General features: G+C 33.5%; 2 protein-coding genes and 1 long non-coding RNA gene across 4 annotated transcripts; 1 reads left to right on the forward strand and 2 right to left on the reverse strand.

The window, feature by feature from the left end:
• LOC107648212 (threonine dehydratase biosynthetic, chloroplastic-like) lies at positions 1,704 to 2,634 on the forward strand. Its single transcript, XM_016352181.2, has 3 exons — positions 1,704 to 1,836; positions 2,124 to 2,258; positions 2,342 to 2,634. The coding sequence occupies exons 1-3, from the start codon at positions 1,765 to 1,767 to the stop codon at positions 2,429 to 2,431; spliced, it is 297 nt and encodes a 98-aa protein (XP_016207667.1). The 5' UTR covers positions 1,704 to 1,764; the 3' UTR covers positions 2,432 to 2,634.
• On the reverse strand, positions 3,214 to 13,326 carry LOC107648780 (E3 ubiquitin-protein ligase UPL7; the record flags this gene model as incomplete). 2 transcript variants are annotated; one of them, XM_016352600.1, is given in 12 exon segments in its annotated part: positions 3,214 to 3,654; positions 4,648 to 4,737; positions 6,217 to 6,333; positions 7,116 to 7,223; positions 7,537 to 7,629; positions 7,728 to 7,898; positions 8,404 to 8,656; positions 8,771 to 9,049; positions 10,152 to 10,486; positions 10,582 to 11,562; positions 12,337 to 12,926; positions 13,145 to 13,326. In XM_016352600.1, coding segments are annotated over 12 exon segments (3,283 nt in total), but the record flags the coding sequence as incomplete, so codon positions are not given.
• LOC110263347 lies at positions 14,153 to 14,594 on the reverse strand. The gene is made up of 2 exons (XR_002348820.1): positions 14,428 to 14,594; positions 14,153 to 14,248 (listed from the first exon to the last, which is right to left on the reverse strand). It is a non-coding gene; the product is annotated as an uncharacterized LOC110263347 (long non-coding RNA).

Consider the following 16,284-nt stretch of genomic DNA (forward strand, 5'->3'; position numbering starts at 1 on the left):
TGATATGAAGAGTTCAAGTGTTATTTAGAAGATATTAGTTTACATTTTTAGAATGTTTTAATTTAATGTATTTTGATTTTGTTTATTTAATTACTAGATTGGCCTTATGTGTATGGGATTTAGGGTTTTCTTTGTTTTAACCTAATAAGAGGTTATAAATACCTCCTTAGCTATTGTAGTCATAGTATAGAATGATTTAGAGGTTTTGAAAACCTTATTTTTGGTTTCACGATGAAACCATGGTGTGGATAATTGGGTTGAGGAGTTCATCTCTTGTTACATCGGGAAATTGAGTAGAAGGTTGAGGAGTCCCTTCGAATCAATTCCCAAACTATGGCATTGACAAGTTAGGTTGAGGAGTCCCTTTCTTGTTGCGTCAAGAAATTGGGTAAAAAGTAGAGTGATTCTCTTTGTACTCAATTTCAATCTATCATTTTTGGTTATATTTCAATTTTAATGTATCTTTTTTTATTGAGTTTGAATCATTATCTTCTTGTTTAACTTTTATTTCTTTATCATTTGATATCAGAACTCAGGTATTAGATTAATTCTTATTAATCTATATCTGTTCTTCTTTTATCATAAAAAAAAAGAGTCTAGTGTTTGTCGCGTATTTCTTTAAGTTCTTGTGTTCTTATTTTCCGTTTGCATTTCATTATTGTTTAAAAAAAATAAAAAAGCATAAAGTGTAAAAAAAGAAAAAGAAAAAGAAAAAAAATACAAAAAGGAAAGAAAAAACAAAAAGAAAAAAATTATCTTCTTTGTAATTATTGTCCTTTTCATATATTATTTTTTCACCTACAAGATTCGAGGACGAATCTTTTTTGAAGAAGAGGAGAATGATACGCGCATCAAATGCTCGTGATATGAAGAGTTCAAGTGTTATTTAGAAGATATTAGTTTACATTTTTAGAATGTTTTAATTTAATGTATTTTGATTTTGTTTATTTAATTAATAGATTGGCCTTATGTGTATGGGATTTATGGTTTTCTTTGTTTTAACCTAATAAGAGGTTATAAATACCTCCTTAGCTATTGTAGTCGTAGTATAGCAGATTTAGAGGTTTAAAAACACCTTTTTTGGTTTCGTGATGAAACCATGGTGTGGACAATTGAGGTTGAGGAGTCCGACTTTTGTTTCATCGGGGAATTCGGTAGAAGGTTGAGGAGTCCCTTCGATTCAATTTCCAAACTATGGCGTTGACAAGTTAGGTTGAGGAGTCCTTTTTTTGTTGCGTCAAGAAATTGGGTAGAAAGTAAAGTGATTCTCTTTGTATTCAATTTCAACCTATCTTTTTTGTTTTTATTTCAATTTCAATGTATCTTTTCTATTCAATTTCAATTCTTGTCTTCTTTATCTGTTTATTTCTTTATCATGTTCTAACTAAGGGATTACCCAAGAAGACTTTTGATAGCATAATGAGCAAGCTGTCAATGAATGATATCTTCAAGCCAGCTTGAGGAAAAGTGTTGACTAGATCAAATAAAAATCAAATTTCTAATTCATTTCATGAATCGTTTATGTAAATAGAATTAATTATAAATCTTTTCCTTTTTTGGTTTAGCTTAATTTTAGGAATTTTATAATTAGAAATCTTTTATTTATTTTAAGCTAATATTACTATTTTTCTCTTATTTCCTATTTTCTAGTTATTTCTATTTGTGTAATTTCTCTATAAAGAAAATGATTCCCTGTACATTTGATAGAATAATATATTCAAACACTAACTCACGGTCTCAGAACTAAAAGCAACGAAAGAGAGAATGGAGTCTTGTCAGCTTAAAACTTACAATCTCACAGAAACTGACTTGGTGAAAGATCACCTTCGTTACCTGGTAATTGTGTTTGGGACAAAATGATCTTTTAGTATAGTTTGTCACGTCTGCCACACTGTGCAAGATTGAAATACAATCTAAGCTAATTCGTTTCAATAAATCCTAAGCTGCTTTTTCTTAGTACTCTAGGTCAAATCAAGCAGTTAGCATGGAGAAAATTAAGTTTGATCAAATGTCTAATAGCTGCTCAATGTGAATTACTTTATTGCCTTGCGATAACCTTTTATTGCTATTGACGATTGTTTGCTATCATGTCATGTTTACTTTGCTTTTGAACTTATGACTAGATGGGAGGCCGTTCAAACGTTCAAAATGAGGTTCTTTGTCGTTTCATCTTTCCAGAAAGACCTGGTGCTCTAACGAAGTTCTTGGATTCCTTCAGTCCACGATGGAATATTAGCTTGTTCCATTATCGTGGGCAGGTGAGAATTTGTAGTTTCCTAACGCAAGCTAATTTCTTTCTTTTTGATCAAATATGATTGCAATATTTATGGTTCTTGAACAGGGTGAAACTGGAGCAAATGTGTTGGTAGGAATACAGGTACCAAGAGTTGAGATGGACGAATTCCATGATCGTGCTAACAGACTTGGATGAGTATACGCTGGTGAACAATGATGACTTTTACCATCTCTTAATGCGTTCATGGTTAGGGTTTTTATGATTCGTGCAAGATAATACTATCAAGTTTGTTCAACTGTTGGTTTCAAATATAGGATTCACAGGAAACTATTCAGTGCTCCTAATGTAGCTTCTAGGTTTGCGTTCATTATACTTGCAAAGTGACACTGAAAAAAAAATAAATAAAAAAACTGAAATGCCATATTACGAGTGAAATGAATGCAATCCTAGCTAGTTCTTGAAAGAGCACCAAATAATTTCAAAACTGAATGGCCTTCCAATATGCAGCAATTTGCATAATTTTTGTTGGCTATACTATAACTTTGTTATTGAACAGTCTCTTGTGTAAAGAATATGTGGATAGTGTTCATTAAGAATTTATAAAAATCTAAAATAATTTCGTTTTAGAAAGTTAGATTTACTTAGTTCAGATAATTATGCTTGATATACTTCAAATTCAAATTTACTAGTCAGTAGGACACTAATCATTTAAACCAAAATTAAAATTTATTTCTGGAAGTTCCATTATGATGGTTAGGGTCTTAGTTTCATTAATCAGTAGTAATAGGACCCCTGTTAATAAAGCAAGAAAAAAAAGGTTTTAAATTTTTAATAGATCTTTCAGCTTTCTGGTGTGCAGTATTCAATACTTTGAAACCTAAAACACTTATTTTTTTTTTAATGCAAAAAGTACCTTGCTTAAAAGGTTAGATAAATCCTATATCTGCATTTAAGTGAATAAAATAGTAAACGAAAGCTCGAAAGCAAATAAATCACATATTTTAATTGCAAAATGATCGCTATTTGCATTTAGAGAGTTGGTTCAAATAACCAGTCGTATACTGTTCCAATATGAACATACTACGGAAGTACAGAATCTCCCACGGATTGGAAGAATGGACGAAGTAACAAACATATCATCAACTGGCTGTTTGGAAAAGCATTCCTCTGGAAGCAAATAATGTGTTGCCAAAACGAACCGGGATTCAATTTCCTTTACCAAAAATTTTACAGAGCACTCTTGGAGATTCATGGCCTAAACTTGTGCTACCTTTATCTACCAGCCTTTGCGGATATGATACCAAATAAAGAGGATCTAAACTACCTGACGTGAATCAAGAAAGTTCAAATCCAGCATTTGAGGTAATGGCATATAGCAGCTTCGTTCTCAATGTGCCAGGTCGTTTGTACGTTGGAAGCTGCAGTCATTGTAATATGGAAAAATAAGTAAAGATTTCCAGTTCTTTTATTAGCTTGAAAAACTTCAAATAATACCTTTATATCAATGACTTTAATCACTACAAGAGTGCATCTTGTGAGGTGTACAAAGTCCACGTTACTAGAAAAACCGTTATAAGACATTTGATATGAGACATGAAAATACAAAAAGTTCAAGATCGCTCCAATGTTCAATTTCACAAGTTACAACTCACAACCAACATGGCAATCTTGAATTTCAAATTTTGGACAGCCAAATTCCAAGTACCATATAAAGAGCAACCATAACATGTGTACACGAAAAACTAGTGATCTATGGTACATGGATATTGACATGGACACAGGACACGACACGCGGACACGTGAATTTAAAATTTTTATAAGATACGGGGACATAGTATATATATAAAATATAAAGTATTCTTTTAGATAAATTATAATGATATTTTGGTATTTTATTGATATTAAAATAAAAATTAAATTTTTAATAGCCTTTTTTAATTATATAAAATATTTAAAATATTTTTTGTTTTAATAATTAATAATATATACTATTTCTAAATTCATTTTAAGAATACATGTTAAGAATAAAGTTGGACACGCTGAATGGTATTTAGGTGTGTCCACGCGTGTCCGGAGAACAATTTTTTATTTTTTATCAAGACACGGTTTGGACACAGAAGACACGCGTGTCGGACAAGTGTCGATGAGTGTTGTGTTCAAAATGTGTCCGGCAAATCAGAGAAGTGTCCGTGCTTTCATAGTTGGCGACTAAATCAGTCACTCGTATGAAATACATGTTAGAATACAAAATACATATTGAAAATGAGTTAAGATATATCTATACACAAATATATAGAAGTTTATTTTTGGTGTGCAGATAGCATTTGTTTATAACTCTAAAGAGATTGCAAAAATAAAAGGGAATGCAGAAATGTATCCAGACACCTATATTGTCTCCATATTAGTAGTACCTTAAGAGTATTGTAGCAGGTTGAAGCTGATGGAAGCCGATCCACATCTTGTCCTCCAAATGTTGTCCAAAGAGGAACATCACAAGCAACCTACGTAAATAGATGCAACTGAGTGATGCTAATCAATGAAATCAATGCATTTTGTCATTCATCACACATTTACTATTTCTAGGGGCCCTAGTCGGTATGAATTATGATGCTAAATGTAAGCCAGTGAACTGGTAAATTCACAGAAAGCTCCTTCACTCAACAATCATTTTTTCTTAAGGTCCAGATGATTGTACCATAGTTGCAGAATTATCATTTCATCATGTTAGGAATTAAAATCAAGGTCATCGTTTCCTTTATTCTACATCCTATTACTATAGACTCAGAAATAACTTCCATAGACTTTAAATTCTTATCCAGTACCATATAACAAATAAACAAAAATAAAATAAAATATTATGCAAGTGACTTGTGCTTGAGTTTAGACATCTTGTAAGCTGCAGCGGCCCCTCAATATGAACAAAAACCTGGGATGGTAATAATAGTTGAAAGGGGAGTACTGAGTTAGTTCCAGAAGTAACACGTGTATCAATCTGGTCCTTAAAGTGTCAATTTACTCAACTTGGTATCGTAACTCACATTAGTCTCTAGCCCTATTTTCATCATAGAACCGTTAACGGCGTGCTAAGATACAGTGACAGCTGCCATGTTGAACTCCTTAACGACTATCTGATGTGACAACTGAAATTTTTTACCTCAATTTTCTCTTTAAGAAGCCTTTAAAACCCTTAACTAAAATTAGGTTTAGGAATTTTAAATGCTTCGTAGGGAGAAAATTGAGATAAAAATGTTTCCATTGCCACATTAGGAAGAACAGAGTGGCAACCGTCACTCCATCTCACCGCATCATTGATGGTTTTGTGACGAAAACAAAGTCAAGGACCAATATGAGTCACAAAAGCCAAGTTGGGGGACCAAATTGAGTAATTGAAACTTTGGGGACCAGATTGAAACGCAAGTGTAACTTCAGAGACTATTCTAAGTATTAACTCATTAAAATGGAGTAAAGTATTCTTTCAATTCAGAGCACACGCAATTAATCGAAAGAGCTCCACGTGCTGTGTAGGATAACAATTATTTCCACACGGCTCATTTGGAGAATTTGTAATGTACTCTGCTAGAGTTAAAAGAGCCAAAAAACATCCCCTACTAGTTACAAGCAACAAAGCAGATGGGATGAAAGAGGTGTTTGCATGAGCATTTTCTTTATCATTTTATAAAAGATCTTTTTTTCATAGAAGAAAATATTTCACATTTGATAGACTTTTTAAAAAGAGTTCATATATTAAAAACGTCTTTTTGCTTCTATTTTTTTGAAAGTAAAGTATTCTTGTCTTTTAGAAAAACCAAATAATTTGCTTTTTTAAATAAAAGTACTTCTCTTAAAAGTTGTATCCAAGACCAAATGTATTTAAAATTTAATAAAAATCTTTATTTTCTGAAAAAAAAGGGTACTTTTTTCAAAGAAAAAACAAACAATCCAAACCAACATTGATTGCCCATCCAAGATCAAGAACACACCTTGTGGATTGTAAAAGCTGGCTGCAAGTATTTAAACCCAAGTAATGGAGCACGAGAACAACTCGTGACAAATTTAAGAAGCATACAGCGCTCATCTGGTTTGAAGCCTTTAACCACCTGTACATAGTGGTAGAAGAAAGAAAATGAAACCGATGTCTTAAAACTGGTATATGCAAAACTAAGTAGGCAACATTGCATTAGTTTTCTAAAGATTGGGGGCATTAATGTACTCCAGCAATACATTTAGACATCAATTTATTCCTTAAATACATAGATATTTATATTTGAGAGACAAGATAAATGTAAAAAAACATGACAACTCTAATGTTTTGCATATTTTCTTAAGACCAATTTAAGCATTTATTCTTCTACTTAAGGAGCATCGCCTTTGATTATAGCAACGGAAGTAAATTACATTAGATTAAAGCTTGGTTTGGTAAAACTTTTTGAAGAGATTTTTGTGTTTTTCAAAAGCACAAACTTCTCATTTTGTGTTTGGTAAATCAAAAAGACCATATGCTTGTACTTGGAGCTTTTAAAAGATAGGAGCGCGCTTTTCAAAATTGGCTTGTGCTTATGAAAATTAAAAAGTCTCGTATAATCTCATACATTAATTAACTTCCAAATTTAACTTTTATATTTATGTCTATTATAGTATTTTTAAATTTTAAAAACTATTTTACCAAATACAATTGTTGCTTGTACTTTTTAAGAGTCATTTTTAATTTAATTTACCAAACGTAGATGCTACAATTTTTAAAAAGCTATCTTTTAAAAACCAACTTTCATAAGCTACTTTTGAAAAGTAAAACCTTTATATAACCAAGCCTAAATACAATGCTAAAGACTAGTTGTTGTAACACCAGAAGGAAATTGTTGAATCAAGTGGTAATCAATACCTCCCAAAAAATCTTGATTGTCTTGCTTCCCTCATTGTAACCTCCAGTGTATCGGGTGTTATTTTTCAAATCATCAATGTCAATATCATAATTGCCACCTGAAAGCAACTGCATTCTCACTAAACTCAGAAATCTTGCTGTCAAAATGAGTCATCAAAAATAAATAATTCATTTTTTGAGTTATCATGAATTAGTTGTTGTAGGCAAGGACATTTTTCTTTATCATGACATATTCTTTGCACAAATAAAAAGCTAATTTAATATTGGTAGCAGCATTTTCGAAAATGCAAAATCCTGAAACAGAAAATCCTTATTGCAATTTAGCAAAAGAAAATACTTGAGTGAACCCTCCCCACCCCAACCCCCACCCCCGAAAAAAAAAGGAAAACCCAACTTTTTCAGCACTAAGGAAATAAACTACCTGATTAAATTCACCGGCATTGAATAATTTCAACCAGGATGGAGATATAAGATCGGTTAACCCTCTATAAAATGCATTTGACAATGGCAGTATCTGCAATTTCAATAGTCACATATATAACCATGATACGACTGTCGAAACGGTACAAATCTGAATAATTTCCATTAGACTACACAAACTGATAATAAAACCTGTATGTTGAGTTTATAATCAGCCATTGCATGTATATACTGCAACTTATTCTCGTTTGTCACAGAAATATCTTTTCCACCAGACTTAAGCTCAATCACATGTCTTTTGCCAAATGATTCTTCAGTTACTGTGAAATCAAGACAGAGTTCCTTCACGTCACCCTCATAATTCTGCATGAAGGAATATGTGAACGTTGCATTATAATGTCAAAATGGTAAACTGCGAGAATTGAAATACGGCAATCTACACAACAAAAAATCAAGGGAAAAACAACCAAAGCCCCAAAATCAGACCTAAAATACCAATGTCAAATGGCCCATGTTAATGAATCTTTAAGGTTGTCAGAATAGTCCTTTTATTTTAGAAATATTACATCCAGCAACTAAACCCATCCACAAAGGCAATAGCTCTTTGAGCAAATTCATATATAAAATCACTTAACCTATAGTAGGATTGCAGCTGGATCAGGCTCATCTACAATGAGGGAAGTGCGCTGATAGCCAGCATCAACAACAACAACAAAGAGCCTTGTCCGACTAGGTGGGACAGCCAGCATCAAACCAACTCAATTTTAAAACATGATTCCCAAAATAATAAACAAGGCAGAATCCAGATAAATTTTAAAAAGACTCTTTTAAGACACAAGAAAGAAGTGTGGATCTCTGTTGGGTTTACCTTGACATACAAAACATTCCTGTATAGCTCTGGATCAAGTGTTGATAACTCATCAAGAAAGCTATACCGTCCCAATAGCTTTTGTACAAAAACATGAGAGAAGGAGTAATCAAGTAATATTCCTTCATAAAGAGCTTTACCAACAATTCTTCCAAGGAACTCAATCATTTGAAGACCATTATCTAAATATCTTGCAGATTCAGTAGGAATTAGAAGCCTATCGGAGGTTGAGGTTTGGGAAAATAATCCATATCTGAGGCAAACAGAATACATGTCAGCTTAGAAAGTCACTACAGATTCCTGAAAGAGGAAACAGCCATGAAATAAAAAACAAAAATTAAAATTAAAAAAAAAAAGTCAAACATACTCAGGAGCAAAAGCTGCTTTTGATAAGTCTGTCAAAAATTCCTTAGATAATCCACCATAGTCCAGGCCAGCCTCAGGAAGGCCACATTCACTGACAAATGACACATGGATAGAGGACTTCAATCTTGACCCAAGGGAATTCAATTGTCGGAATCCATCTTCAACAATATGACCCCGACATACTACTATCTCAATTGCTCGTGAACCAGGTTCAGAAATTTCACCAGCCATTTTTCGCGAGGCCTTATCCATCTTGATTAATTCGCGAAACATCTCAACTCTATTTCAGTGATAAACCAAGTGATTAGCTACTTTCAATAATAAACTACATAATGCGTTACGCTCCAAACAAATTATGATTTGTTGACAGTGATTCTCTAATGTCAGTGAACACCATAGTTAATGACTTCTCAATTTAAACAACTCTTAATGAATAACAGAATTATTATATGGTAATTGGTAAAGAGACCCAAAAAGGTTTTTCTCAATTTACTCCACTAAGAAACCAAAACATGATCACATTTCTTGATCTAGATCTTGGACATGGCAAAGGAAATTTAGTGCTCCTATATTTTTAGAGGACTTTCCCTCTCAAAACATGGTGAGAGATAGGAAAGCTACACTTCAACGATCTTTTGTTTGGCTTTTGGTTTTTGTATGGAGGATCTCTTATCCTCTCATCTTATTTTAATATTCTTCTCCCAATCTTAATGGTATTCTTCTTTTATCAAACAACAACAACAACAACAACAAGAATAACAATAACAACAACAATAACAATAACAATAACAATAATAATAATCAGAAGAATAAGACAAATAGGTTCCTGAAGAATTTTGCGATAACTTATAGATATTTAACGGAAAAAAAAGTAACAGCAAGTCCTTGAGAAAACTTTGCCACAGATTTGTAGGTGTCCCTGAAGGAAAAAGAATACCATGCAAGTCCCTAAAGAATTGTAGAGCTAGACTTATAGGTCTTTGGTGGAATGGAATGACAGAAGGGTCCAACAAGTCTAGTGTTATAATTTTTCAGGATCTATAAGTTGATAATTGCAATTTTTCAGAAACTTATAGGTACTCTTTTTTATTAAGACCTATAAGTTCATCACAAAATTTACTCAGGAAGTTACTTGGTATTTTTTTTTTTTGGTAGTAATCTATATGTCCATAGCAAAATTTTTCAGGGACCTACTTGTCTTGTTACTCTAATAACAATAATAAATCATGTTGGCTGTATTCCCCAGTCATCAGCTTTTCTTTACCAAGGTCTTATCCTTCTAAAACAGCAACTGAAATAAGTATAAAAGTACAAGAACGGTGCCAAACAGAATTTATGTCAAGAAGTAAAAGTCATGTTATGGTCAACTAGTTAGTAGTTACCTTTCTTCAAAAGGGAAAACATGAGGGGTAATGATGATAACAGAACCTGCACTCAGGGAAGCTGATGAATCATCAAATCTTAGGTTGGCTGATAAAACTTCATGGGTTCTGGCAGCAACTGCAATTGGTGGCCGGCTTTTTCTAGCGGGAGCAAGCCACAAATCAGGAGGACAAAATGGGTGTCTACAATCCCTTTCATACATTAAATGTAAGCATCTGATAGCACAATCCATGAGAGGCTTATTATGAGAACCACTACCATGGGACAAACCATTATACACTAGGGTATTTAGCATTGACGCAATTCTTCGTTGTTGCTCTAATCTGAATGGAACCTAACAATGTTATTAAAATGCTCCGTGATAGTTAGTTTCTGAAAATATGAACTAATCCATAAAATGACAAGTCCAAGAAGAAAGCATGTACATACTTGTTTCTCATAGAACTCTATGTCATCAAGAACAGAAAGCAGGTGAGAATAGGTTGCACAGAAGAGATGAAGCACAGAAAACATATCCTTTGGAATCCCTTGTGGGCCATGCCTCATAGGTTCTACGTCCCATAGCTCTAGTGAATCTTCATTCTCTCTGCTGGGCTCAGAATAACTGCCAACAGGATCTGTAACATCACTTGCAGCTTGTGACTTACCTGTAAACTTCTGAAGAACATTGACCCACCTATTACCCCCATCTTTACTTATCTGTTTTTGAATCTTCTCAAACGTTTTATGTTTGGCATTCCCACTTGTGTGATAAACAGATATATGTTTGTCTCCAGAAAAAAGGGAAACCTCCAGTACCTCCCACAATTGGAGAATAAATCCAGGAGTGAAGGACAGCATGTTGAGAACTGGTAATGAGCCACGAATTGGACTCAAGGTTGAAAATACTCTAAGCAAATTAGAATAAAATAGTGCAACATCAAACAAATCTAGTTTCTTAAGACATGGCAGACGATTTGACTGTGGAGTCTCAACCTTGTTGGTGCCATCTCTATTTATTGAAGCCAAAAGATTTGTAAGATGTGACAGCTGAGTAACAGGCCTAAATTGATCCATGTATGACATTATTAATGACTCATAGGTTGCTTCACCATCATACATAACTGTACCAACTGGATCTGTTGACGTTCCAGCATCAGTTTGAACGGTTTTTCTTTTCTTTCGCATCCATCCAATATTATCAAGATGAGCAAGTAGGCTTTCTGCTAAAGTTATAACAACATGAACGTACAATGCATAGTCCAAACCTTGATTCAAGGATCTAGCATTCACAGAACCATTCTCATTTCCTGTTGCTAGACATATAATGTTAGTGAGAGCCCAACCAACTGGAGGAATTTCCCTGAAAGCAACAAGATTATCTGACTGTACTAACTCTGACATCTCCATTAAAACTTTCTCTTTCAAAATCTGTCATTGCCTGTCAGAGTTTGATCAGTTCTGATATGTTTGATACTTTGAATCAAATCAAAATGTTGATCTTATTCACTTGAGGAGAGTGTTTAAAGTAAGTAATATGCATGAGCAAATAATTTGAATATAAACTAAAGATGTTTCCTTTCACCATCAATATAAAAATAATAATATAACTGGGGAGAAGCAGTAACATATTTGAAAGTGAAAGTAACCTGTGCACCATTATTTTACGTTTCTTTTTTTTTTCTGGAGAAAAAATAAATTATTATAGAGAGAAGTAAACAACTTAAAAATCATTGAAAGTTTTTATGACAGTAAAGTATTGATCTCTATTTTTATATATAAAATAACATGAATGAAATACTAAATTGCATATAAAAAATAAAATAAATAAATAAAAAATAGCAGAACAACCATTTAAATTGTCATAATTTTAATACCAAATGAAAAACATTACGAAACAGAAAATTGAGTTATTAAGCAAGAAAGATCCATCTTTAGCGTAGAAAACATTAAACTCAACATCAAAGAAATCACATTTGCAGAGAAGTTAAATGCGCATGTGCAATCATCAATTCTGCGGGTCAAACTTTGGCACTTCATACATTAGACTAGACAAATATGGATTATGTAATCCCTTAGTAAGGCCTCCAAAATTAGAAGTACAAAACTTGTACCGATAAGAAAACAGTGAAAGAGACCATGTTGTCACTAAAACAAAACAGTACACAGACAAACTTGCAGCTTAAATCGAGTTGTAATGCTTACCAATAGAGTCTTGAAGCATGGGAATAAAATTGATTTGTGCCTTAATGCAGGTTGAAGAACAGATGGTAAATGTTGTAGAAGCGAAGGAATAGTCAGTAAATAGACAATGTACTGCTTAGTGGCATGGTTGTGATCCAGCATATCAGGCCCAATTACATCGATGTTTGTCAGATAAAATGGACGCACGGCTAAAGTTATCGCACTTGCAGTAATAAAAAAAAGTTCATCTGCCGGGATGATATTTTTTGTCTGGCAAGAATAATTATCAAGTGCAGTTATATATCTAGCAATAGATACATAACTACCACTTTTATTACTCCCAATGAACTGAATTAAATCCTTCGCTGCTAAATCTGCATCTTGACGATTGTCATCAACAATGCCTTTCCATCCTTTTGGATCAGTAAACATGACCAAGAGACGCATTGCAAGTGATGTCACAATATTTAAATTCTGAGCACCTGAAATGCATTCACTGAACTCTGAAAGAATGGAGAAACCGAGAGAAGTTAGCCTCCGTGCCTGGTAAATCCATATTCTTCTCTCTTCAGGCGTACCAATAGCGAGAAAGCAAAAGTTCTGCTTTGAATCTAGAATCACATATGCATCCATTAATAATATATTTCATAGGTGTGTTAAACAAGAAAAATAAAAATGGGTCGTTAGACCTCTCAAAGCTGAGAAAAAATAATAAAGCAACCAAAACATCTTGATAGTCCTATTTGGCATGCATCACATTGAAATGCTTGACATAGTTGGAATGTGAACTGAAAGTCCAATGAATAAACATTTAAATGACAGGATATACCTGAAGAGTTCATGCTTTCCAATAAGATGGTGAAGCAAATCTTCATGGAGTGTATTTTCTTGCTTTGGGCTATCTGAAGCCAGGTTGAGAATCGGGTTATAAAGAAAAGAAATGGTCTCAATAAATTGTTTGAAATCCATATGGCTGTCCTTGCAGCAGTATAATTATTCACCAATTTCTCCCTCCATTTTGATATAAATGACAACTATCAAAATGCCAATAATAGAGTGAACTAAAATTTCATACTTAAAGATGCAATTTTTTATTTTCCTTTGATGTAACTATATTCGAAGAGGAACTTTGGAGCAATGGTTGAGTTGTTTCCATATGATTGCAAGGTCATGGGTTCAAACCACCACTGATGCAACTATCAGGTTAGACTGCCTGCATTACACCTTTTGGGTGCTGCCTTTCCATGGTTCCTACATTAACATGGGATGCTTGTGGATCGGGCTTTCCTTTTCTCTTATGCAACTATATTCGGTCATTTCCCCAATACAACAGCAGCTAAGTCTGCTCCTACTAAGTGAAGTAGACAACGTGGACTAGATGTTGTGATAGTGTTAGCCGTAAATCATATTTACATTTAAATCATTAACAATTAAATGGTTGTCTAATAATCGCCCATATGATTTTTCAGTCTCGCATTACGCCAAACAATTCGGTTACCCTTTATAAGAGCTACCCTCCTTAGTAGGCCCTTGTCAGGCCTTCAAAAAGCTAATTCCCTTCAATGGTTGCACACAATGCAATGAATAACTGTACACAAAAGCATCAAGTAAAGTAATGTTCAAACACAACTAGAATTCAACGTTATGTTTCACCTCGCATTCCTTGGTATCTCTAAACAACAAGGAATTACCTTGAATAACATGCTCCCTAGTGCCGGAAAATGGGCAATTATGGGTCTAAGAACTACAAAACACAAACTAAAAAATAAAACAAAAAAGAAAATGAAATAATTGAGATTTGAAGGAACACCTGAATCAAGAGAGCAGCAGCAGCAGCTCGTTTAGCATGATTGCGAAGCTCTCTTTCTCTGTTAACCTTTTCAAGAAGCACATCTCTTGTTATCTCCTTCGCACTTGCTCCTCTCAGCGACACCTGACAAACATTCCATTCAATTAATCATTCATTCTCAGTTTCATTTTCCGCTCCATTCAATGCATGATTCGAAACCATACAAAAGGGTAACATTCTAAACCCAACTACTACAGTTTTGTATTTTCTTTCAGGGAAATTGGGGAAGAAAATTCCCTCCTCAACCGACAAATGAAGCGTACCTGCTGTTTACGAGTTCCGTCCATGGAAATCCGAAATCGAATCAATTAGGTTCTCGTAACGCATCTGAGCCTTCAATCGCATTAGATTTTCTGTAAGCCTGAATTTTACTCCACCCTCTCTTGTTGCACTCGAAAGTAATAATAATAATAATAATAATAATAATGTTTTCTGTGTTGTGACAAAAAGTAAAGCCTTGTATAAATAGGGGCATAGATTGAGACTTTTTATACAATAACAAGAAGTAATAAAATACTTTTTTTTTTTTTATGTTGTAATGCTTCTTTCTCTCTTTTTATATTTATTAATTTTTGTTACTTCTTTATTTATTTATTTAGTTATTTTATAACACGTTATCAGCACGAAGCTCTAACGAAGTTTTAGAAAGACTTCAGATAACAAATTTTATTATGTCAAAATTCTTTCATCTTGAATATAATGCTTTTGATATATCTAAAAACAAATATTTATCATAAATACTAGATGCTAAAATCCTTCTTGATTCAATGGATCTTGAAGACACCATTAAGGCTGAAAATAATACATCCCAGAATGATAAAAGCTAAAGCCATAATTTCCTTCGTCGTCATCTTGACGTATGATTGAAAAATGAATACCCCACATTAAAAGATCCTGTAGATCTGTGGAAAGACTTTGAAGAAAGGTATAATCATGTGATACTTCCTCAAACCCGATATATTAGAGAAAACTTTCTCGACCTTCCATGCCTTGAATGTGTTCCTGCAGTAGCAATCGAGAAAAAGAATTTAAAAAATATTCTGAGCTAATTTCTTGCTTTCTTGTTGCTGAACGCAACAATGAGTTGCTCTTAAGAAATCATGAAGCGCGCCCAGCTGGCGCCGTCCCATTTTCTGAAGCAAATGTGGCAAATTATAACCCCAGAAGAGGTAAATGGCAAGATTTTGATAACAAAAAAAATTATGGAAGGAAAAAAAATTATATTCACAAGAAAAAATCCCACCAGAAGTAGGATAAAGAAAGAAACAATGGGCAAAGTAAATCAATTGAGGATAAATGCTTCCATTGTGGTGGAAAGGGCCATTGGTCACGTATCTGTCGTACCACAAGGCACGTAGTTGATCTTTATCAAGCATCCTTGAAAAATGATGACAAAGTAAAGGAAACAAATGTTGTTTCAAACGATGAAAATTCTACCACTTATTATGATGTATCTAATTTCTTTGAGGATCTTGAAGGAAATGTTGGCTATTTGATCAATGATGAAATAGTTTAATATATGTGTTTGTTAAGAATTCATATGAATAATTTCACTGTGCATGTACTTCTACTCATTTTATTATTATTATTATTTGTCTTTGAAGAAAAATGGCAAGGACATATCCTGAAGATATTTGCCTTGCGGATAGTGCAAGTTCGCACACTATTCTCAAAAGTGATATATATTTAACCCATCTTGTGCCAAAAGAAGAATATGTTAATACTATTATTGGCTCAGGCAATGTGATTGAAGGCTCCGAAAGAGCTATAATTTTGTTTCCTAGAGGAACAAAATTTATAATAAATAATGCACTATCATCTACCAAGTCTCTGAGGAACTTGTTGAGTTTCAAAGATATTCGCCAAAATGGATATCATATTGAAACAATGAATAAGGGAAATCATGAGTATTTATGTATCACAACTCATGATTTAAATAAAAATGTTATATTAGAAAAGTTACCCTCACTTTCATCTGGGTTGTATTATACCAAGATTAGTGCAATTGAATCACATGCCATTGTAAACCAGAAGTTTACTAGCCCAAATGAATTCATAACTTGGCATGATAGATTGGGTCATCCAGGAACAACCATGATGAGGAGAATTATTGAAAACTC

This window comes from Arachis ipaensis, chromosome B06, assembly GCF_000816755.2.
Source record: "Arachis ipaensis cultivar K30076 chromosome B06, Araip1.1, whole genome shotgun sequence".
In the NCBI taxonomy this organism is placed as follows: Eukaryota; Viridiplantae; Streptophyta; class Magnoliopsida; order Fabales; family Fabaceae; genus Arachis; species Arachis ipaensis.

Excerpts from the sequence above, each read along its gene's own strand:
- LOC107648212 (XM_016352181.2), top strand. The coding sequence starts at position 1,765 with ATGGAGTCTTGTCAGCTTAAAACTTACAATCTCACAGAAACTGACTTG. Across the intron at positions 1,837-2,123 it reads AAGATCACCTTCGTTACCTG|ATGGGAGGCCGTTCAAACGT; the intron begins GTAATTGTGTTT and ends ACTTATGACTAG. Across the intron at positions 2,259-2,341 it reads TGTTCCATTATCGTGGGCAG|GGTGAAACTGGAGCAAATGT; the intron begins GTGAGAATTTGT and ends GTTCTTGAACAG.